The 25,060-nt window shown below is 44.4% G+C and overlaps 1 protein-coding gene and 1 long non-coding RNA gene across 2 annotated transcripts; one reads left to right on the forward strand and one right to left on the reverse strand.

The window, feature by feature from the left end:
* Positions 1-591: 591 nt before the first annotated feature.
* LOC147192487 (uncharacterized) lies at positions 592-13,024 on the reverse strand. Its single transcript, XR_015103264.1, has 4 exons — positions 12,309-13,024; positions 9,353-9,430; positions 8,429-8,610; positions 592-1,879 (listed from the first exon to the last, which is right to left on the reverse strand). It is a non-coding gene; the product is annotated as an uncharacterized LOC147192487 (long non-coding RNA).
* Positions 13,025-13,403: 379 nt separating this feature from the next.
* On the forward strand, positions 13,404-18,395 carry nptx1l (neuronal pentraxin 1 like). The gene is made up of 5 exons (XM_086133705.1): positions 13,404-13,903; positions 14,360-14,567; positions 16,202-16,446; positions 16,533-16,712; positions 17,187-18,395. The coding sequence occupies exons 1-5, from the start codon at positions 13,460-13,462 to the stop codon at positions 17,406-17,408; spliced, it is 1,299 nt and encodes a 432-aa protein (XP_085989831.1). The 5' UTR covers positions 13,404-13,459; the 3' UTR covers positions 17,409-18,395.
* The last annotated feature ends 6,665 nt before the right edge of the window (positions 18,396-25,060 follow it).

Consider the following 25,060-nt stretch of genomic DNA (forward strand, 5'->3'; position numbering starts at 1 on the left):
GGTGCCTCCAAGGCTATGCTACCTTAGCTCAATACAAGACCCGCACGTTCCGCGAAGCGCTACAAATATGTTGGTGAGCCACGGAAAGAAAGATGTCAAATAAGTAGATTCATGAACTCGGCTCTGCAAATGGGTGTTGCAACCAGTTCGAGGTGAAGGTTGGGGGAGAGTGTTGATGTTTCTTCTCTCGAACCTGAATTACTTGTGTGCTGAAAACGCTCAGCGTGATTCAATGCACTCAGTCAAACAAGATCGTTTGAACACGTGCAGATTTGCTCACAGAGGCTAATCATGAGCAATTAGCAAAAATTATTTTTTTTTTTACACTCTAAATTGTCCAGAGGTGTGATTGTGAGTGCGCATGGTTATTTGTCTATGCGTGCCTTGCGACTGGCAACCAGTTTAGTAATTGCTGTGCTGTGATACAGCCGTCGTTGGAAAACTAACAGGATGACATTGTGGCGTACATCACTCTCATTCCCATCACCCCTAATCTTAACAGCACGTTTTAACCACTGCTGTTTCTGTCATGTAAAGGCGCAGTTTAATTGTGGTGAGAGAGCAGCGTACAAAGTTTGAAACAAGCACCGTTGCGCCTTCATCAGAGCTCAGCAAAACTTGGAGGCGCTACATCATGAGTTATTTGACAAAACCAAGAAAATAAAGGAAGTTGATAAAGCTGCCTCAAAACAGCACCGATGAGTAACGAGTAATACTCCTATAAAGGAGGCATTAGAAAGAAAAAAAAGGAAACTAAGCGTCATAGTTGAAAAGTAATTAAAATAGAACTTGAATAGATGCAAAGAAGACTCTGCAGGGGATTATTAAAAGGCCACAACCTGGAGAGCTGTGGGCTCTTGACTCATACCCTATGGAAAAGGGTCATATTAAAAAGGTGCAGCAAGGCCATTAAGAGTCCTGGGCCTGCTCCACTCCGGATGTGGCATATGCAGTCTTACAAGATGAAAGCCTCGGCGGAATCAAAGAATGACTCGATCAATAATGACCCGACTCTTCACACTGTGCAATACATTGACTCTTTGCCCCGACGGACGGATTTTTGGGCTCGACGTGCTGCGCTGCGGCATCATCGGTGTGAATCCACCTCAGGTGGTTGTCATGGCGACGGCCGGCAGAACCGTGGTGTTCATCTGCGTTGAAGACGGAAGAAAAGGAAGGAAGAGCAAAAGCGGCTCCGTTCGGAGCGTGTGGAAAAGTGGTCCGCTCGGTTATTGGTCGCAACGACAAAATCCCGAATGAGACCTGTTGAGAACCGCCGCTCGAAAGGACAGACAGTGGGTGGCCACTCAAATGATGTTGTAACTCAAACATTTCAGGCTACTTTTGGGAATTACTTTCTGCCTTTGCAGAACTAATTAGAACGACGCCACGTACATTTTGCAATGAGCCGAGATGTTACACCTCACAAATGTCACAGACGCACTCTCCAAAGTGAGTGTCGGAAAATAACCTTTAAATGACCAACGAAAGATAAAAGGTCACACCTATTAGGTTTACAAAATGAAACATAGCCATCGATAACTTTTACCCATTGCAAAGACGGCAAACCCACACACAATGACACAAACGGGTGTCAGGGACAATGAGAATCAATGGATCAAAAATATTTCAAGATTGTAAAAATAATGAAGCATTCTTTCTATTTTTTTTTTTTAGGGTTAGCGTAGTGGGACAAAGAATGCAAACAGATTGTTAGGTTGAGGGAGGGTCAAGAGATGCTTGGTCGGACTCAGTAAGAGCTGACAAGTGCCTCTTTTGCTTCCCGTTTGGGTTTTGCAGCCATTAAAGTGCCTCGGCTTCACTCCGACTTTTGGAGACATGCACCCTCTTCAACCATCCCGACAGTCGGCCCTCTTTTCTGCAGACACAAAAAAAAAAAAAAAAAAAAAAATCGTTTTTTTTCACGAATGCAAAAATGCTCTCTTTTGGTTAAACTTCACAACATTAAAGATCCATCTCAAGGGCAACTTGAAGAAGCGAGAGGAGCTGAATAGTAATTCAATGCCTGTCTTCCTCGAAATTGAGGTATTGAGCGTATCGGGCGTTTATACTTGCACTATACGTAGGACATATCGACGCTTTTCTGTACGGGGAACAACCTGAATGAACATTGGTCGTCGATACGGATTGTTAGTCCAACTCACTTCAGTCATTGAAGGAAATGAAATCAATCAAGCACACACACAGGGCAATAATGACACGTTCTATTTTTAAACCATGCTTGAATAGATAAGAAAATGTCACGTGTTTCAAATGGCACAAGCCTAAATGTCAGAATTCTTGCTTTGTGAAAATCTCGATGTTGCCGTGAGCATTGGCAGTATAGGAACCCAAAGTGTGGAGCAGACCAGCCGTTAGGTGGAAACTTCCAGCAAATCACACCAGTGACTCATGTTTATTTTCCTCTGCTGGTCCAACACGCCTCTTTGTGCATCACTGGCATCAGATTCCTCACTTTTTATCCTGTCTTCCTCGCAAAATCAATGAGTTCCAAGAATACTCTGTAGCAGGGGTACTCCGGTATGAATCTCAGTGGGCCAAAAATGATTTTTTTCCCCCCAAAAATCAAAGGTCCATATATCGAGATAACATCATATTGCGCGTTTTGTTTCCTGAGTGTTGACTGTCACCTGCTTTACAGGCAACCTGGTCACCTATCAGGCATTTTATTAAAAAGTGGATGGAAATTTTGTTCTACTTAAAAAATGTATCTGGATCCTGATGGTTTTATTTCGTGCAACCACATGACGAAATAAAATTGAGGAAATTCAACACAGCCTTTTTTTTCAGAGTAGATATTCACTACCTTTCTATGCAGTTAGCTAGCTATTTAGCTAGCGATCTAGCTATTTAGCTAGCGATCTAGCTATTTAGCTAGCGATCTAGCTATTTAGCTAGCGATCTAGCTATAAGTGATGATTGATATGCTACTACAAATCTACTCAACTTCCGCCCACCACTCAACTTGGTTGAGTTTATATCGACAAAAATTTGTTGGGTGCCACTTTACAACAATACATTTCATTGATTAAACATTCACTTTGACATTTTAGACCGTAGATTTAATAAAGTGCTGAGAACCTAATGACGAGCCGTTTTATATTTCCAACCCATAACATTTGCATCTTTGACCAAACACTGCGTCAGTAAATGAGAAATTCGAACGCACTTTTCCATCTTTGTCATCTGAGAGAAATTTTGCTGCGCCCTTCTGAGACCACATGACACATTTAAGTTGCTCACACGTGCCGACACGTTTCCTTGACTGCATTCACGCACGCCAGTGGGGTTCCCCTGCCAGCTTACTCCCTTTGACGATATTGAACCTTCAAGTAAGCTGAGCGACTGGTCAGTTTGACTTTGCAGAAATTCCGGGATGCATTTTGAATCCCCGCCAGGCAGCCTGCCTTGATCGATGCACAAAGGCTCCGAAGAAGCAGAGGGGAGCTGGCGCCCGTGAGCCACATTGAGTTTGAATTGACAGATGCCGAGTTCTGAGGTGTTTCTCCGTCGTCGGCAGGTGGCTGAGCCTCAGAGACATCTCCCCACGCTATGTTAAACTGCTCAAATTCAATAGCTGGCTAGCCTTATAGAAAGCAAATCGCAAGATTCTTTCAGTACATAATGAAAAACCAGAGCGTGTGATACTGAGACCTGGATTTGCAGGAAAAAGGTTTGAAATCTCAATTTTCTCCTCAGAGCTTCTCATCTGACAATGGTAACTTCCACTCCTTCCTTTGTGTGAAAAGTGTGAAATCGCAGCAGCGTGATAACTCGTAAATGAATTGCATTCTTCCCAGTTTTTTGCTGTTCTTTTTTTTAGATGAGACTGAGGCGTCTTGTGTTTATGGATGAATGACTTTCCTGACTCCAACCTTCCCTATTCATACGGGGCTGGGCCTAGCAATGAGTTTGGCTGAACCTGATCGGCTTCTGAAATGCAACAAAATCAGGGGTTTGCTGAGTGGTGTATGGCCACAGCACAACTTTCACATCCACTATCAGACCGGATAGTATAGCAATGCTTGCTCAAAGCCATATACAGTACGGTGTTGCTCCAGCACAGCAAAACTGTCCATACACTCTTATTCGCGCCGGACGAGAGGATACAGATTGAATATCAATCTTGCAGCTGCGATTACATAATCCTACCGTATGTACCGGTATAGTGCGTGCCTACAAGATCAAAAAGTTTGGACGTCAAACTCCTTTGGGTACATTGCTTTTAAAACAAAGTCACCACTCTGTTAAAGATGCTCTGCTCCGTGCTCGTCAGCTATTCCAAAAGCTTCCTGAATACGGAAAGGAACGGGGCTTTTAAAGAGTAAATATAGAGTCCTGGTGTGATGTGCATGCAAAGCGCCCGCGGGGCGTTTGTGAAGATGTACAGTACATCCGGCGAGTATGGCATTGCACGGTAAAGTCTACTTAGACAGTCCCGGTTTGAGCTTTTCAGCAAGTACAAATCGTCGAGAATTTTCTGCGCTCAAACCAATAGTCTGTGTCTCCCTCTCCCGTGATTAAAAACAGGACTTTTTGGATATTTTTTTTAACCGCAAGCTTTCCACTTTGCTTATAGAATTCTCGGTGGCGGCGGGTGTGCCACACTAAAGTTGCCTTTTGAGCGCAGTGACAATTAGCAGAAGACAGCTTGTTGGCGTTTTGAACTCGGCAAACTGTCATCGCCCTTCAGCCATTCTTCTGATCCAACTGCATGGACATGAAACACCAAAGCCAACGCCTCGAAAAACAGGACACGCTGTCCTAAATGAAGTCTCCCAAGAATTATTTCATGTAAATTCAAGACTAACTTCACACCTGGTACGCCACAAAATCTGCCAAGGACAAAAAACAGACTGCATCTTGACATCTGCTCCATTGGCTGCCGTGTACCTTCACTCCATAGCTTATTATTGAAGGCTACCGGGACACTGCTGTGAACAGACACACTCAATAAAAGAGCAGAACGTGCAGCTCATTCAGGACAAGTGAGCCTTAACTGTTCTCGGTCCGAACGCTCATTTGCTCCGATATATTGGACGCTTTCTGCGATCTCACAGGCGATATCACAGATCGCTCGGATGTAATTGTCAGGCTGCTCGGACCTGTTTGCAGCACATTTTTATTTTTTTTACAATATCAAAGGAATGGCATGATATACAGTATGTGATGAATTTAATGCCATATTAAACACTGCGGAGAAGTTTGAAAATGCCCCGGTCAAAAATAACAAAAATTAACCGGGGACAGACACGGCTATTTTTCATAAATTGTGAAAACATGACCTGACTGTGTGCCGTTCTGACAACAAACTTTGACACTTTTTCAGCAGCCTTGTTTTTTTCCTTTCGTTTATTCAAAAATTACCGTATTTTCCGCACTATAAGGTGCTTCGGAGTATAAGGCGCACCTTCAATGAATGGCCTATTCTAAAACTGTTTTCAAATATACGGTGCACCGCATTATAAGAATAGAAGCTACAATAATGGCCGGGTTTCATGATGCATCCACTAGATGAAGCTATGCTAAAGGGAACACAATACAATGCAGCTTTATTTATATAGAGCTGTCACAACCGCTGCAGCTGCTTTAAAATACGACGTCCATGAAATCTGAATATTGATCCATATATAAAGTGTGTCTGATTATAAGGCGCGCTGTCGGCTTTTGAGAAAATGGAATGCTTTTAGGTGCGCCTTATAGTGCGGAAAATACGGTGCTTTTAACCACCGGTTTCATGCAGCGATATAAACAAACATTTAGACACAAATTTCTGAGATAGTCAATACAGACAAATGCAATTACTAATCACTAAATTATTCATTCATCAAACAGAAAAAAAAATCTGAGTAGTCTGAAACTTTCAGGGGTAAGCAGAACTAAGTTACCCCAAGTGGGAGCAAAGCCGATCCCAACAAGAGCGCTACCAGCAGCCTCATAAGCACACGTTATATAATAAACAGGAAGGTAGCCCTCAGTCGAATGTTCTCTCTTCCTTCCAGTCAGCCGGGAAGGTCAGGAGACATGAGAGCATTTTGTGCAATATCAGCTAAAGAACTCGAACTAAAAGCTACCAAGGGAAAGGCGCATACTGTATGAGGTGCACTGGAGCACCACGAAAATCACATTTGCGCAGAGGTGGTGAGACACACGGCTGATCATGCTGTGAACAAATGTGCTCACAGTAAGCATTTCTGCTCCGCTCGAGTGCGCATTGCTCGTGACAAATCGGAGTTTGTGTTAATTGGGGGTGGGGGGAACAACAACAAACGAAGAAAGCCTGAAGTGAATTTATCAGGAGCGTGCTGTGTATCAAACAGGACTAAAGAAATCACTCCAAATGATGTTCATTAACACGGAGGCAGGGTGGAACGGTGGTCGACTGGTTAGCATGTCGGCTTCACGGCGCTGAGGTGCGGGTTCGATTCCGGGCTACGGCCTTTCTTGTGTGGAGTTTGCATGTTCTCCCCGTGCCTGCGTGGGTTTTCTCCGGGTACTCCGGTTTCATCACACATTCCGATTTGTCTATGTGTGCCCTACGATTGCCAGCACAATGCAGCTCTGCTTACTTTTGGATGCAACCTAAACATTGCCTCTAATTTTCTGAACGGCGCACAATGCGATTAGAATTCGAGAAAGGGCGCAGTTCTCCGTTCCGCCAGAATGCAGTTGACCCGTTGCACCCTTGCGCCACACTCAAGCCGCCGCTGACAATGACGTGTTGGATTTATAAAATCAGAATACTTGATAGGACGCCGTGTGGGCGTGGGGCAAAGTTGTTTGCGAGTCACCGTTTTAAACTCAACTTGCATCTTAAAGAACATCTAAAGTGATAGAGGGATTGAAAGTGCAAATGAAATATTGAACAGAAAAGGAGGTCTATTTTTAGACGGTGGTGGAGGTGGCTGGGGGCGTGATTCCGTTATATTATTGATGTTGCTCTGTGAGTGTGTGTGTGTGTGGGGGGGGGATCCTCTCTGGTTCCTCGCCTGAGAGAACAGCTGAGCGGAGCCTTGTGGTGGTCTGCGGGGAACTCTCATTGCATTAACGAGACAAGATTGGGCAAGAATGGTTCTTTGGCGCAAAATAGTTCAGTGTCACTTTTTTTTCATAAACGCTCGCGGTGACTCTCGGCTGTTGTCGTTTTGGTGCGGCCGTGTGTGCCACGGGTTTTTGTCTCCCCGGGGGACACAAATTGTAGAGCGCATATACCATTTAATTGGCGGTCTGGTGAGATGACTGACAAATATTTACTTTTCATCTTGGAAATAAATTGAGGTTTCCACGTGCCCCCTTGCTATGTGCTGACGTACCCCTCAAACTTTTAGCTTTTAAATTCCGTTTGAGGACCCGCTTCCTTTCTCGCGAGTCACTCTCTTTGATCTCTTTTGACGACCACGCGTGAATGATGGACACACGGAAAGAGCTGGAAGGCATATCGACGCTTGCATAATACATCTTCATCATCACTGCAATGCCTTTCGCCCCAAACACTGTACTTTAGTTCACGGCTTGACGTGCTTACGCGCAGAGTTATGGAGAAGGCTTGATGAGAAGCCAACATACGACCTGAGCCACGAGCACAAAAAAAGGATCGAATAGCTTTAGAGAGAGCACTTCTTTGACAAACGAAGCATAAAATCAGCCGGACTTGGCGGCTCAGTCTACGAAATCAAACTGCGATATTGATGTTGAATGTTTTCGCCGGTGGAGGAATTTATATTTCAGGATGCTATTTCTCTTGAACTCTTGTAATATTCATTTAGCTACCGTTCAAACCTCAACGGCATTAGATTTTCCGATTAAGGACACGCAAATGCAAGAATATGCAGCAAGTTGCCCACTTGGTCGATATCAACGTGAATGTCACCACCTCCTTCCGGACGTTTTGTGGTGGTTGCATTAGCCATTAGTCATGGTTCAATGTCATGGATTTGTCAAACTCGAGTGCATGAAATGCTCATATGCAGTGTTCCCCTGAACCCCAAAACAAAACGACTTCTTTGAGTTTTAATTGAGTATCACGTGCTGGAATCTGTCATTTGCTCAGTGCGTGGGAGTGTTTGGAATTTTCATAAGTTTGGCAAGGCGCAACTTTTTTCCTGTCTACTTTTCTCTCGTGCCGGGCCCAAGTCGGCGTGATTGCCTCAACTTGGAGTCTCTCCTGCAGAGGTGTCAGACAGAGACCTTGAGCGAGTCACTCACTTTCCTTTGTGTTGCTAAGCAAGAGCACATCCCTTCATTAGACTGAAACTCTTGACAGCCGTTCATGCTTCCACAGCTTCTCTGACAGCACACCGCGTGCTTCAACGGATTCGCGAGACAATGGAAACCATGGCGCAAACATGCAACACAAACGCTTCCTTCCTGCACAGTTGTATCACTTTCACACAGACGGTGGACTCACCGTGGACGACGATCCTGCCTTAAATCGCTCACCGTTTCCCCGATAAGAAGAGCAGGTTTAGCGTGGTTCCGCAAGTTCGGGATCGTCGGTGTCAGCCAGTGGTCGTCGTTTTTAATGAAACGATTGTCCGGTTTCTTCTCGTTCAGTCATTTTACAAAAGTGCGTTGAATTCGAGTGCGCACCTGTGGAGAAGAAGACGGCAATGTCCGTAAAGCCTCAAATATTAGCGCGATCGTTTTGATCATTTCAGACATCGATGTGGACGTAGGTAGAGATGTCCACGTGAATTTTGGTGGCGAATGATCGTAGTTTTCCAACATGAAGCCACATTACGTTCTTTTTTTTCTCGCTTGTGAATTTCCGGAGTAAAAAGCTTAGTGCACATAAAATCAAAATACTGTGGCGATTATTTTGATATCTGGTTTGATTTCGTGCAACCACTTGATGGAATAAAATTGAGTAAATTCAACACACCATTTTTTTCAGAGTAGCTATTCACAATCTTATCTATCGATCGAGCTAGCTAGCTAGCTAGCTAAATTTCACTTCTTGCAGCCCACTGGTCGTCATTCAAACGAAAGCCGGACTTACCATTTGCCAAGCATTGTTGACGTTTGGATAACAGTTTACGGATGCCATGTGTCCGATTTGCGTCTAAAAAGAGCACGGATTCAACACGTTCTGGATGAATGTCTCGCCTCTATTTTGGTATTTTGACGAGACGCCTGGCAACTGTTTTCAATTGATTTGCATTCATTTAATTAAAAAAAAAAGACGAGTCGAAATCAATGTGCCGCAGTCGCGTGAGGCTCACTGCATAAACGTGCGACAGTAACTTGCCGAGTACATCACATCAGGAATGTGCACATGTAAGCCTTCTTTTCATTGATGCATAAAACTGGGTGCTTGCGTGATCAATCTCACGCTCATGCGTCGAGTCTTCAACATGCAGAGGTCTCTGCCTTGTACCAAGTTTCCAGCGTTTCCTCGAAAGGTTGAAAACTGCCAAAGGGGAAAAAAAGTCAACATAGACAGTGTAAACAGAGAGAAGCAGAAAGGGCAAGTGCATTCAACCAAACACGCACCACAGAGGGCAAAGCACTGACAAATAAATCATATTGCATTGGCTTTCCATGACTGTTTTCCTTGCCCGACAGTTTGCATGCATTTGGCATCAGATTAAAAGTGAGCAATCCAATTAGGAATGAGCCAGGACTCAAAGATTCCAACTGGGATATATTTAGAATTCCTCACAGCCTTGGCCATGAGAACGGCTTTCCTCGCACTTGTTTGTAAACAGTATTTGCTCTTCTTCTGGAACGAGAACACAGTCACCTAATGAGAGAGGACGATCCCCACGTTAGATGATGCATTGCGTCAATTTCCGACGCTTGCGCAGAAGAAAAAAAAAACATAAAAATGGCACTTTACGCTAGTGGGATTGTGAAAATGGCATCTTCTTCCAGATTCTCTTCAGATGAACCATTTGATCAAGAATACCATGAATGGTTCCAATGGGGGGGGAAACATACACGCAGCAATTCAAGACCTTTTTTTTTTCCTGAACAGTCTGTTCTCACCCAAAAGACTGAAAAGGATTTTCATAATTGAGAAAAAAAAATTGGCTCTGCAAATAACTGATCCAAGTCTCAAATATAATTTTCCACGGCCCCATTCAAATCGCAGCTGATTCGTGCACAGCCTGAGACCGAGCCATTGATTTTTGCGACAGCAGAACTTCATGATCTCTGCTTGACCGGCCCGCGCTCTACTCAGGTTCTAATCGGGTTTATCTTTCGCAATGAACATGATTTCATACAGTTACCAGCTCAATGTGCGGCTCTGTCTCCCGTGATCATATTCCCACGTCAGGAGCAGAAGTCAGATCAATGAAAAAGAACCCGGGCAACATGCGAGATTACAACTATTGATTACCACCGTTGCCCTGATACATGTTTGAATGCCTCCTTATGGAGACAACAGGTGGACGCTTGAACTGGCTGCAAAGCAATATTCCAGAACGAATCGGTGCGGCGCGCGCAGTTGTTTGTAACAGATTAGCATCGCCTTCTGTGAAATATTGTTTTGCTGTCACCTGCGGTATAAAGTGAGAACTTGGAAAAAAAAAATCTTCCAAACTCCATTATTAATTCATGCACATTGAGTCTAACAACATTATGTTGTGTATTCAGCAGCTGTTAATGGATTTGCTCATGGAAAAGATTGAAAAGAAAAAAGAAGAAAGAAAAAAAAACAAACACTGTACAAGCAAATGAAGTTCTGCCCACTTAAGGCATCTGGCTCAAACACTTGCGAGAGTGTGGGAGGTACCCGTTACTAAGAAATTGACTTTACAATGAAGCATCTTTTTGGACATGTCAAGGATTTGGCTTTATAAATTAAAAAAAAAAATTTGCCATCATTTATTTGGGTCATCTGCTCTCCGTCAATTGGAAGTTTTAAACAAATAATTGACTTTTCTTTTACGGGACCATGCATACACCTTATGCTCCAGAGCTTGTGTTGAAAGAACAAAATACACCAGATGGCTTGTTTGAAAAAAACATATTGTTGTTTCTAGCTTGAATACAGATGGCTCTGTGCTGCAAAAGTCATTGTAACTGTTTTGTTTTAGTCTCTTTTCTCAATAGTCAATTGAGAAAAGACAAAATATTTTGTGGGTCTGGTTTATCAGCATGCTTCTTCAGATAGTTTTAAGTCGACTATACATCTACTTTAAAAAAAATGTATCTGCATCCAAACGATTTTATTTTTTGTGCAACCACTTGACAAAACAAAATGGAGTAAATTCAACCCCAAACCTTTTTTTTTTTTGCAGCGCAGGCTATTGCGAAGTATTGTCGAATAAATTGGTTACCTGCGTCCCTAATGAGGACATCGTAAAATGGATGGCTGTTCTGTGCCCTATAAAGGGCCGTCCGTCCCTTTGAGCTTTCAACCGCCATCTTAATTGATGCTCCCATTAGGTTTTGCTGCATTGAAATGAAGTCATTATGTACATCCACAGCGACAGTATATGACCCATTTAGGTGCGGATGACGGAAGCCATCCATTGACACGTTCCACCCCAGCCAAGCTCCTCCCTCAAAGCCATTCAAAACCATTTGTTAATCGCCCTTTTTTATGCCTCCCTATTTCTCTTCACTAATGCGTCCAATCTAATCTGAGGGACCCAATAGATTTTCATTGCTAATTGAACGTTGTGATTTTATGATTCGCCGCGAACTGAATGATGTGTGCCGAACGGACAAAGGAGAGTCATCCACGTGTCGTTCCTGGATAATGAATGCCGCCATCATTTATTCGTTAATTCCTGAACCGCTTCTCCTCGCTCGGGGTCACGGGCGTGCCGGAGCCCGTCCCAGATGTTGCTGGGCGAGAGGCGGGGTACACCCTGAACTGGTCGTCAGCCAACAGCGAGCCTAAAAATGACAGCGTTCCCCTGCTTCTTTCGGTTATTGCTTCACTCTATTGCAGGTTTGCACTTGTGACCTTGTGACAGGTCTTCTTAGTATTTTGGAGGGAAAATTCATTTGATAAAAACTAGGACCATGAACGTGAGAGCCCGCCCGCCCCAAAATTCCCGTTCCCTCATCTTAGGTGCATTCAGAAATACACTTTGAGCACCCTGCTTCACTCAGACCGTTTGGACATTCAGAACGTCGTTCAAATATGAAGTTCAGTTATTCAGAGTGTCACAAAATCAGAGCTCAGTGAAGGCAGTACAAGGAAAGTAAACAGCAGGGTTCCGAAATGAATGTGAGCAGAGCACGTTTCCCACCATGGCAGCAGACAAGAATGAAGACCACAAAACGTCAACTTAATGACTACGTTCAAGTTTTTCCGACAAGTGGCTTACCTTCAACAGAATCCCACGTCGCATTGTAGCCAAAAGGTACAATCCTGGTGGTTTCATGCGCCTTGTAAATTGATATTATGAAAACCGAAAGTTCGATTCCATGACTTCTTTACTTCCCTGAAGTTGCCTTTTCTTTGCCTTCCTAAAAAAAAAGAAAAAAAGAAGCCAATGTAGTCATGGCAACTAACTTCAGTTTGCACAACATTCATTCAACCCACCAGGAGTGTACCTTTGGCTACAACGCAATTTGTGATTCTGGTTAAGGTAAGCCAATTTAAGATAAAAAGAAAAAAAAAAGCTGACGTATTGTCATCCCACTGTACTCCCAGAGCACTCGTCGCTCGCATGAATTTATGAATGCAGCTGACAATCCGGGGATTGGAACGTAGTAGAAAGGGAGAGAACACTGTATTCTTCTTTTGGGGCGGCGGGCGTGCTTGTGGGTTACTTAACTGGAAGGCTACAGATTGAGATGCATTGAGGATGCTACTGTAAGTGTGTGTGTGTGTGTGAGTGTGCAGGCGTGAATGTGTGTGTGCGCGTGTGTGAAGCAATAAGTCGAGGGCTGAGAGAAAACGCTGCTCTGCGGATGCTGCTGTCCTTGGTGCTGAAACTCAACTTGCGTTCTGCATGTGCGCCTTTGTGTGGCATGAGAGAGAGAGAGAGAGGGGGAGGGAGAGAGAGAGAGAGAGAGAGAGAGGTTTCACTGTGCGCAAGCAAAATAAATAAAATAAGAAATAAATACATAAAGCATTTGGCTGTGTTGACTTGCAGCCATGCGCAAACAATAACAAGGGGTGTTGAAGTGATAACGGGCAATAACAAGCAACGGTAAAGGGCAAGTAGTGGAAAGACGGAAACATGTGCAAGCCCGGGAGCAAAATGGAGGGGCTTTTCTTTGGGAAGTGACGCTGCCTCTGGTGCCTATTAATGAGGGACTCAGATTCCCTCCCCTCCGGTGGTGATGCAGTGAAGCTGCTCTGCGCACAAGCATGCGCTCTGTATAAAACGGGTCCCTCCTCCACACACGGATTACACTACACACGCGCGAAGTCACTGCAGCTGCTTCTTCTTCTTCTTCTTTTTTTTTTTTTTTGGGTCCCCCCCCCCCCCCCCCAAACTAAAACTAATCGCAAACATCACAAGCCAACATGCACGCGGCGGAGGACGTGAGCTTTTGGAGATTTTGTCTATTTTCATGCCTCTTTTTGCAGAGTTCGTGTCAAGACTTTGGAGGACAGACGCAATTTATTTGCACCTCGGTCCCGAAGGATATGGACATTTGCGCGGCCACTTTGCACAACGGCGTCCCCGGCGACGACTTGAAGAGCACCGTGGTGCAGTTGAGGGAGACGGTCCTACAGCAGAAGGAGACCATCATGAACCAGAAAGAGACCATACGAGAACTGACCTCAAAGTTGGCGCGCTGCGAGAGTCAGAGCGGCGCCGAGGTGGGGGAAGGGAGGCCCGGGGGCAGGAGGAAAGAGGCCGGGACCAAAAACACCATGGGGGATGTATCCAGGGGCCCCGCCGACACTCTGGCGCAACTCTCGCAGACTTTACAGTCGCTCAAGCAGAGATTGGAGAACCTTGAGGTAAGCCGGTGCTTCTGAAAACACATTTTGAACACGCTATTGAAGAACATATTTGATAACGGCATCCAGCCACAAGATATTCACCCTTTCGGGGACATCTTATCAGGTTACACATGATGATTATTGGTGCCTGAAAGGGTTAAAGCTCACGAATGAGATCTGCCTTTACAAATAAAAGAATGCTGACTTTAAGTGCAATCTGGACAAGGAGTTCATATATTGGAGGGATGGATGGATTGAAGATGTGTCAAATATTTTTCCTTGCAGGACGTTTGAGATCTCATAAATTGACATATACCTCAAAAAAATGTTTTCTTCTTTCAGAACAACACAATCATTTGAAAAAAAAAAAAAATTCTCATTGCTCGACTGTGCAAGCTTTGCTAATGCTGCGGCTCGTGAGCGGATTCCTGACAGAAAACTTCAAAGTGTTTCCCTCGCCTTCTTTTCTCGCAGCAATTCAGTCGCAGTAACAACTCCGTGCAGGCCAACAGCCTCAAAGACCTGCTCCAAAGTAAAATCGATGACTTGGAGAAGCAGGTGTTGTCCCGAGTGAATAGCATCGAGGAGGGGAAGCCCGGACTGCGCAATGAGACGGAGCAGCGTGGGAGAGTTGAGTCCACCCTCACATCTCTGCACCAGAGGATCACCGACCTGGAGAAAGGCAAGCGTCGCAAAAATTACACACGATAAGTTGCTTGCTGGACATCTGGTAGGTTACCGAGGAGTCCTTCATGTACAAAACAAGCGACCCGATGAAATCAGATCAATCCCCATTTGGGCACGTTTGTGAGAGCAAATATTTTCGGAGGCTTTACTGCTCTTGCAACGGATTAAAGCATTTCATCCCTCCATTTGAAACCTAAAACCGAAAAACGCGTGCATGGGTTTGGGACAGCTCTGATCTCCTGGCAGACGCAAGAGTTCGTGCGGCGGTGAGAGGCGAGGCACGAGAGGGAGGTTGAAAAAAAACGTCGCCGCCGCTCAGATGTGACTATCGAATTGAGATTAAAGCAAATCTGGAGCATCACGATCGTGGATTTGTTGTGTAATGTATAATTCCAATGTAAATCCCCGGCGCGTGTGCACGAAGTGTGTTTGGAGTGATCCGTTCCGTAGACACTTGATTATGTCGAAAACCACAATCTGATCACAGATGAGCAGGCAATGAAGCATCTGCTTGTTAATTTCTTCCTAATATGGTGAAATACACATCGCTGGAACCACACACACACATACATACATATTCCAACCTCAGTACAGTCAAACACAAATCGAAAGCAACTTGTGTTCAAACCCAAATGCACTTTGTTGGATGCACTGATATGCAATCGAACTCAACAATGATCCATTTTCGACATCCGGTCGGTGTCGATCACGTTTGCCGATCCTAAGTGACTGCGGACGGGAGGCGGGGCGCGCCGTGGGCTCGTCATCGATCAAACGCGGGACACGTTTGGCGAATCATTCATCACACTCAGGTTCACACAAACGATTGGAACCTGCAGTTAATCTAAGAAGCATGATTTAGGGAGTATGGAAGGCAGCACAGCGGACGGGCCGAGTCGCGCTTACCACGACTCCAACGGATGGCCTGCTCCATCATCATGTCACAGTATAACGGCAACTTTTCATAGACCGTCTTACACATTTCGATCTACTGTACCTACACTTGAACTCATTCACTCCCAAAGACGTTTTTAAACGTCTTTTCAGACTCGGTCCAGAATTGGCTGGTATTGAATGAGTTTTAAAATACTGACATATTTCAGATAAAAAAACATGAATTGATTTGTTCAGTGTCCAAACAGGCCCAACTTCACACTTGAGAATGAAGTTAGTGTCGGACATCTTGACGCAGTTTAATTTCGTACTTCTGCCACGAAATGGAAGAATATTGAATTGTTCTGCCAGTCGCCATATGTTGCCGGCATCTGTAATGGAACAAAGAACCATTGGATTTTCTTCAATGAAGCGAAAATGGATAAGCGGTTAGGATGATGGATGGATAACTTCCTGATGATCTCTGACAGCGCAGTCATTTCCCCAGTGCGAATCACCGGTGAACTGCAGAGCTGTTTCGAATATTTTGGCTGCCTCACGCAGACCGGGTCTACAAGAGGGGCAGATATCGCGACATTGTGCATCTGTCCCTCATAAACGGGCTGTAAATGTCAATGGCTCGGCTTACGAAAGGGAAATACGGTTGGGGGAGCACCCGTGGCAGCATCCCGCGAGATGACTGCGTCATCCGAAATAGATGCCGCGCAAACACATTTCTGTTTTCCTCAAAAACAGGTCAGCGGGAAAACAGGCCTCTGGATAAATTCCAGCTCACGTTTCCGCTGAGAACCAACTACATGTACGCCAAGGTGAAGAAGAGTTTGCCCGAGATGTACGCCCTCACCGTTTGCATGTGGCTCAAGTCCAACGCGTCCCCGGGAGTGGGCACACCTTTTTCCTATGCGGTGCCCGGTCAGGCCAACGAGCTGGTGCTCATCGAATGGGGAAACAACCCAATGGAGATACTGATTAATGATAAGGTAATTCCGTTTGCATCCTGCTTTGCGTCCGACATGGTGAATTTGTCTTGGGTCGGACTTGACGTGATGTCTGCGCCGCCGTCAAGGTTGCAAAACTGCCTTTCCTGATCAACGACGGCAAATGGCATCATATCTGCGTGACGTGGACCACTCGCGATGGCGTCTGGGAAGCTTTCCAAGATGGCGTCAAGAGGGGGAGTGGGGAGAACCTGGCGCCATACCACCCGATAAAACCTCAAGGATTGCTAATCCTCGGCCAGGAGCAGGTAATGTCAGCCAATTGTCACATGTACAAGCAAGATTGTTGTTGGGGTTTTTTTCGAACAGCAGTGGACAGCGCAGAAAATGGACCCGGTTCAGTGTCGGAATGTTGGTCCAGGAAATCCTCCCATTCATGTTCTGCAGTTATCATTCTGTTGGGGGGGGGGTCATCCGGAACTGGGGCCGATCTCTGCCGACTAATACTGACGTCAGACAACACGAATATGGCCCGATTTCGAGCCAACGGATGTGTCGCAGACAAATCTGGTGTCTCGTAGTTGATTCTGAGTTGCTTTGACGCATCGTGGCCCGTGCGGTGTGACATGTGCGGCGATGGTTCGTCCAGCATCTGGGACGCTTCACCACCACAATGAAGTCAGAATTTGGGGTCGTCTTGCCGCACAATGCGGCATGGCCCTGGGTTCTTCGGCATGGAACAAGACAGCGCCGGACGCTAATTCAATCTGTTTTTTGTGCAGGACACATACGGAGGCGGGTTCGACGCGACCCAAGCGTTCGTTGGAGATCTGGCAAACTTTCACATCTGGGATCGGAAACTCTCCGTGGGAGAAATTTATAATTTGGCAACCTGCAGCAGCAAAGCACAAGTGGGCAATGTTTTCGCATGGCTGGAAACGAGCCTCGAAATTTACGGAGGCGCCTCCAAGTGGACATTTGAAGCTTGCCGCCACCTCAATTAAAGAGCGAATGAGGGAAGAGCAGTGCGTTGGCCGAGGCCGCTGGGGTCACCGTGTCTCGAAAGGAATTTCAAGGCTCCTGAGGCAAACAGTTCAGTCACTTAAGATGCTGAAATTAAAAAAAAAATGATGGCAGGTCTTTTTTTTTTTTTTTAAGAGATATTCTCTTTGGGAGCATTCTTGGATGACACGCACTTCCAGCATGATGCGGTACCGAAAAAGCACGTCAGGTTTCTCTGTGGCTCCGTTTTGATTGTTTTCACTTCAGAGACCTGTGGATGCTCAACACAAATGAAAGATTGAAGGCGGTCCAAGGTCATGTCGTCTTTCAAAGCAAGATGTACTGCAATTTAGCGAAAACAACTTCCTCGAGAGAGATTCCTTTTTGTTTTGACTGGAAGGGATTTTCACTGTGAAAATGGACAAGGCGGGCAATGCGTTTTTCAACAGACCACTGGGTTTCCTCCTTGCTTTACGCCACCCCCCCCCCCTTTCCGCCAACTGCTTGATGTGATTTTGTGTGAAGGGTGCACCCCCCCCACCCCCACCCCCCACCCATTGCCAACATTCAAGCCTGAGTGCCTTGGGCTGTTGAAAAGAATCTCAGCGCATTCGTGTGTTGTTACGATTAACGAGTGCTTGCGTGTTCCTGTTGATTTTCTTGAACTTCATTCGATAAACGTGTTCAACACTTTAAACCAGGCGGGGTTGTCCCGAAATGCACCTCACGGGCGACAATGGGCCATTTTGCAGAATGTTTGTACATTACCCGGAATGTTCTCTGTACAGTAACGGCATGTCTTAACTTCTGTAAATGCTGCGTAAGCATCCATGATCGATTTTTGCTTTGTTGGATTTTGGGGTGGAGATTTTATACCGCATTGTTATATGCTTCAAGCATGGCAGCACTAACAGACGAAAAAAAGTTCTAGTTTTTTGTAATAAATTGTGATACTTGAGTCCAAAAATAATAATAAACGTGTCAACGTATTTCTTCCTCCAAGTGGCTGCATGCAGATGACGTGAATGCAGCAACCTTATAAGCGCATGAGGTTGGAGCCCAACTCAGAAAATATCCGGTTTGCCTTATAGAAGTCCGTCGTTTGGATGAGGAGCTTTGCTGTCGTTGCGTCTGAAGAAACGGAAGACACGATAATTGACATGCCCGAGTTGTTCTCCCAACCGTAAAAAGGCTGATCGACATTACCCGTGAAATTTCGCCACCGAGAATTTCTTAAGAACATCAAGAGAAAGCGCCGTCTTCATTCTTCAACTTAATTATGTGACTTAACGTGTACGCGCCTGAGGCCGTGCCCGCGGTGGTGTGACAATAAAGCATTCGAACGGATTTAAGAAAGACGCTTTTCAACTCCTTGCTGCCATTGAGGTTGCATACGGTCGATACACGTTGCGTCTATCGGGGTGGGCGGACAGACGCAGACAGACAGTGTCTGCTTTTTCAACAAGACGCTGCCATAGAAGACGCACCTTTCATTCTATACCGTCTCATAGCCTCTGCGTTTTTTTCTTTTTCATCGGAGGTGACTCTTCCTTGTAGTTATCGAGGTCATTTGGTTGCGCCACCGTCAGGTCAAATGTCACGCTAATTGCTTTGCTTTCACTGCTCGGTCGTCTCCCCGTCGACGGGCCCTTTTCCAAGACACCGGACTAACGACACAACATCCCAGCTACGGGGCCATTACCGACAGCTAGCGTGACTCTTTGGCGGTTGGATTTCAGCACGGATTTCGTGTCTGTACAGCAAAAAGTCACCTCCCAGCACAGGACTACGTCTCTAAATCCTTCCACACCGAGAGATGTATTGTTGCGCACACGTAAGTCCAGAGGGATCGCTTCCTGAGCGGTCACTATCGGTTTAGCTGAAACTTGGGCACGTTCCACTTGACTTTTACTGCGCACGTCCTGTTGTGTGGGTTTTTTTTTTACGTGAGTGTGGTGAATATTATGTTTTTAATATTTTTGTTTATGTTTTAATATTCTATATATTAATATATAATATTAATAATGTAATATAATTACTTATATAACAATAATAATAATAATATATAATAAAACCAAAATAAAAATACATATAAAAACAATAATAAATGAATAATTAATATATTAATTGAATATAATAATAATAATAATATGTTTTTAATATTATATAATATAATATTATATTATGTAATATTATCTTCTCTTGGCTTCCAACCCAGGCGAATAATCACCGTGTCAATATTAGATCAACGCTGGTGAATGAGATTTGAACAAAGGCAAAACACACATTTTTGGTGCAGTGCAATCACCCTAAGTTGTCTTTTCCAACCCCCCCCCCACCCCCTCCCAAATATTCATTTTTTTTTCCCTCCCACAGCCAGGGGTAAACAGACCATAATCAAAAGTCACAGTAGGGCAGAAGCAAATATCACCAAACTGGAAGAATGCTTACTGTGCTCTTTATCGGGGGGGGACACGTGAAATGTGTCGCCGAGTGGCTGATGAAAAATTCATGAGAAGGGAGAAGGAAAACAAACATGAGCTGGATGTGGGCTTCACTGGAATCTAACCGTCCCACCGAGGGTGAGAAAGATCTTTCAACTGCATGATATCACACCGTTGATATAGACGCGGCGGTTATAAGATTTTATCCAAGGAAATGCATCTTTTCTCGAGTCTTTGGGGTCTACTCGACATTGGCTTTCTTGGAATATTACGGCTGTAGTTTCAGAACATGTTTATTTCTTGTTTATAGGTCTCGCGTTGATCGAGCGCTGCTATGGACCATGGAACCTATCTGAATACATTATTGTCTTTGCTTTTCATTATTTTTTTTCCTGCTCAGATTTGGTCTGGTTCACCTTTCCAAGTGTTTATCTTAAACCTCTGTCAACAAATTTGCATGTGGCACAAACCAGCAACCGTATATTTTATTATATATACAGTATATATACTGTACATAAATCTAAGCATATTATTTATATATATACAGTATATATATATATATATATATATATATATATATATATAATATGCTTAGATTTATATTGTATATTTTATATGGAATTTCTCCATTGTGAGACAAATAAAATTTTTCTTATCTTATCTTCTCTTATCTGTTTTGAATGTGTTTTAAAGCGGTGGGTGAAATCCGGGTCAGTGTGTGTTTGGAAGATAGGCTGGAAGGATTTGGCGCGCACTGGTGAAAGAAAATACACACGAGGGACAAACTCAAAGTTTTCCTTATTCTCAGAGCTCCTTAAACTGGATTGCTCAACCCCCCGTGCGACGGAATGCATCATGAATTCCCTCTTGACGAGGGACTTTCCTTAAATCGGTTCGCCATTTGAGCCTCAGTCCACAAATATGCAAAAAACGCTCGACCTCAAAAGAAACTGGAACAAATCACTCGTGGTGCGATGCATCAGTCGGCCAACTGAAATTAATATTTGAAAAGTCTGATGGCAATAAACAGGCCGCCGATTGTTTTTGTTTATGTGATGCACAAATTATGGATTTATCAGCGTGCACTTGGGATTCATATAGTAACAAATGCATCCGAGGTACTTCTCTGAAAGTATACACACATAGGCTAGTTTGTAAGTATCCTTCTGTTCCAAAAAGAAACTGCCACGATAGGTCGCCAGAATAACTAGATAATGACTCAAGTAAAGTGTACATAAGAAAAACACAAAAACCTGGCTCTCTTTTTTGTGGTCTGACGGTGTTATTTTCAATGACAAAACTGCCAAGAGTGACCTCGACTCAATATTTTTTCAACTCCCGTATTTTCCGCACTATAAGGCGCACCTAAAAGCATTCAATCTTCGCGCCTTATAATGCTGATATATGAAAAGCGTTTTAAAAGAGTCCATCCGTTGAAAGTGCGCCTTATACTCTGGAGCGCCTTATAGTGTGGAAAATACGGTCATGAAACATTTTGCCAAAGTGTCGATGAGAGTTGCGCACCTGTCGACAGGCAGTTTGGCTTACTCCTTGTGAGCAAATCTTCCATTCCAAGTACACATTCTCGTGCTCGCTTGTTTCAGCGCCGATTGAAGGCCACTTCAAAATAATGACATGATTTATTCGTAGCTAATCTTTGGTGTTTTTAGCTGTGTTTACTTACCCAGAATGACATCCGTCCGACACCAAGATTTCTGAAACGAAAGAGCACATTTTCACTCCAGAATAGCTTGACAGTTTTGCCATTTCTTTGTGCCCTGCACATTTTCAAGACACCCAGTGTCGTTCATTTTTCAACTACAATTGATACGGTTTGCGTATGTTTCAGATAAATAAATAGTTACACAACAAATAACCTGACGATTAAAAGATAACAGGAGGATTTTATAGCCCCTTGTAACGGAAATAGAAAAGACAGAAAAAAAATGAAAGTGCACCATGTTAGTTAGCAGTTTCCATTTCAGAAAACTTGACCCTGGTTACTGCTTCTCATGCCAAAAAGCTCATGATGAGCCCTCACGGTTACACAGCAACCCGCCTGAGATGATTAAAGATTAACAGCTCAGTTTCCTTACAAGAGAGAAAAGCAGGCCCACATCCAGCATCCTGGGACATGCTTTGCCTCGGAGCAGACAGATCTACCCACTAATTAGCGCCAAGTCCACTTTTAAGAAAATGGCGACCATCTCCGAGTGTTTTTTGTCCCCAGCTAAACTCAAGATATTACTCTCCCGAAATAAAATAATTTTGGGGGGGTCACAGTTGGACTGCATTCTTTTACTTGTGTGCTGTCGGTGATTTTCCACTCACTTCTCCACTGCTTCACTCTTCCGACAAGCCACGCCCACCTCATTCATCCCCCTGCTCACCTGGGCAAAACGGCGCTCGAGAACAGCTATTTGAGCCGCTCCTGTTCGCTCACTCTTTCCCTGATTTTTTTTTCTTTTTTTAAGGATGAGCTACAGGCCGAGTGGCCATTATGTTTTATCAACAGCTGACTCAATAAAGTGTCCCTCCACACCGACACAACGCCATGTAAGGACAGGATGCCACGATGGTGGCTAGCGCGTCTCGTTGGGGCGTGGAAAACCCCACGACAACTCAATGGATTGCATTTCAATCAGTTTGATGGTTCATTTGATATTTTTGCTTCTTCCATCCAGATTTTTTTTATCAACAGGCATCTCGCAACAGAAGCTGGCACAACAGGTGTATTTCTCGTGAAGACGCCGCAGTCTTTGCAACCTCTGGGAGCGATGCCAAAGAACTGGTTTTCGTAATCAGGTCAGCCGCAGACAGCCGTCACAGACCTCCCTATGCTTGCACTTATGCACTGCACTTAAAGAGGAACACGAACAGCCACTGCGAGCAATAACACGGGCGATGCTAGCGAGGCTGCCCGTCTTCCAGCCGAACCTGACAGGGCAGGTGTGATATATGGAAACCACTGCTACAGTATACGAACGACTGTTTGTATACAGCAATGGGAAGGTCGCCAACCACATGGAGTCTGTTAGACCACATACCAAGAATTAGACACGTAATTTACTTACACTGGCAGCGTCTAATATCTGCATTAGCCGGTCAAGTTTTTATTTGAGTGGAAGGCACGTTTTATTGTAATTGATGTCTTTTTTGTAACACTAGTAGGGTCAGCAAATTTGTAAAATATTGCTCTGGGAACCCCCCACCTCCATTAATAAATATGTCAATCATATTTATAGGTCTTTCAAAAAGAAACTATTTTATGCATTCATAAATGTTATTCATAAATTCATCATACATTTTAAGAATGCTGGCTACATTCAAATTGGTGTTAATGACTACTTGTTAAGCATTTCGAGTTATGATAGCCAGAGAGAGAGAGACATAAGATTCCTAAAAGTGTCTTCAACCGTAACAACAGCAACTTTCCAGGCCAATATTACATGACTGTTTCATCATTCATACCCAGGGAGCTTCCAAAAATTTCCTTCTTTTTCATATTAATGCAATATCATAGTTGGGAGGGGTAATAAAACGAAACCTGGCGTTCACTCATTTCATCAATCCAAATTTTTTCCAGTTTCGGATTTCAAGAACTGCCGTCAAATATGAATATATATGATGAAGTCAGAACGGCAACATCAGAAGCCGATCCAAATCACATTACAGAAGCGCAACCGGAGCCTTGCTTATTGGGTCACAGGGCAGTTATTCTGAACGTCACCTGTCAAAAACAGGCTTTGTGACAACTTTTGGCACTTGAACTGGCGCAACCGGGCCTGTCCTCCTCGCAGACAATGAGGCACACAGTGGGACAGCTCCGAGAACCATGAATTATCCATGAGCTGAGAGGCAGCGGGTACAGCGCCGGGGTACGCGGTGCGAGACTTTAACTGAAACAACCTGTCAAACGGGGTCAGGATTGTTTACAAGCAACCGGCACAAGGTGGGAGAATTTACCAAAAGGCAACAGCGTCGGTTGTGCAGCTGTGCCTGTTTGTGCATCACAACTTTTATTTCCCAACCGTATATGTGGCCATAACTTTGAGAAATCACAGTCATAATGTGCACTTAAGGATGGAATCCCCACTGAAACATGACACAAAAAACACAAAAGACATTAAGGTAGAAGACAAATGCATTTCAATTTTTGCAGGATGCACAATACCAAGATGTGAATTGGACCACACATTTTGTAATGCAACTACTCAGGCTGTGTGTGTGTGTGTGTGTATGTTTTAATGACACAAGCCTAATGACTTTTCCTGGAATGGTTCCAGTCTTCTTCCCGTGGCCCAAATGCGAACCGACTGAAACAGTTTTTGCATCTGATGGGGGTGTCACATACGTCAATCGGAAGCAGTTTTTGCTTAGAGCACTAAACTACTTCCACTTGAAATGTCCATCCATCCAATCGGAGGGGCGCATGATACCGTCAGAGCAGACACCATGCGATCCGCCTCACATTTTGCCTGCAACGAGTGCGCAACTTTCAAAAATAAACATGGTTTCAAATAACGGGTTGCCTGCAGTGCACATGCTGGTGTGTCACAACTTCCATTTCTTATATCTCGCCCCCCTGTTGTAACACCTCAGCGTGAACGCCGCCCGTACATATCGTAAAGCGTTGCCCACTGTCACCCATGAAAACCTACGTCGGTACCATATTGGGAGTAGCGAAGCATCCTATCTTTGGCAAACGCGAGCTGAACTCGTGGGTGTTGTTGCCCCAGAAAATAAGCTCCTTTAACTACGCACATTAAATGTGTCAGACCAGTTGAGGTTGGCCTGCAAATGAGTGAAATGTGGGATGAGCGAATAATCCTGCGTGTGATATTGGTCCAGCAGTGGTTGAAGCGTAATCCGAGGACACTGGCGCTACACTCAGGTCACCTCAGATGGGGGTGGGTACTAATCCAAGGTCACATCATCATCAACCTCAACATCGTCTGTCCCACGTCATCATTTGTATTCGATAAAATGGCTATTTATTTATTTTATGGTTGGTGGTATGGTGCACAAACTGAAGGTTTCGGTTTTTGAGGGTCATGTTTCCTCTTTGGGGGATTCCTTTTCCTCCTCTGGAGAATATGCAAGGCCGCACCAAATGTTTTGAAGCAAAGGTCCTGTTAGCAATTCCTTGGCATGCTCCTCATTCATTTTCGCATCGTCAAAACGTGCATCGTTTTCTCATATACACTTGA

Source organism: Hippocampus guttulatus, chromosome 16 (genome assembly GCF_054856545.1).
Source record: "Hippocampus guttulatus isolate MCC_2025c chromosome 16, RoL_Hgut_1.0, whole genome shotgun sequence".
In the NCBI taxonomy this organism is placed as follows: domain Eukaryota; kingdom Metazoa; phylum Chordata; class Actinopteri; order Syngnathiformes; family Syngnathidae; genus Hippocampus; species Hippocampus guttulatus.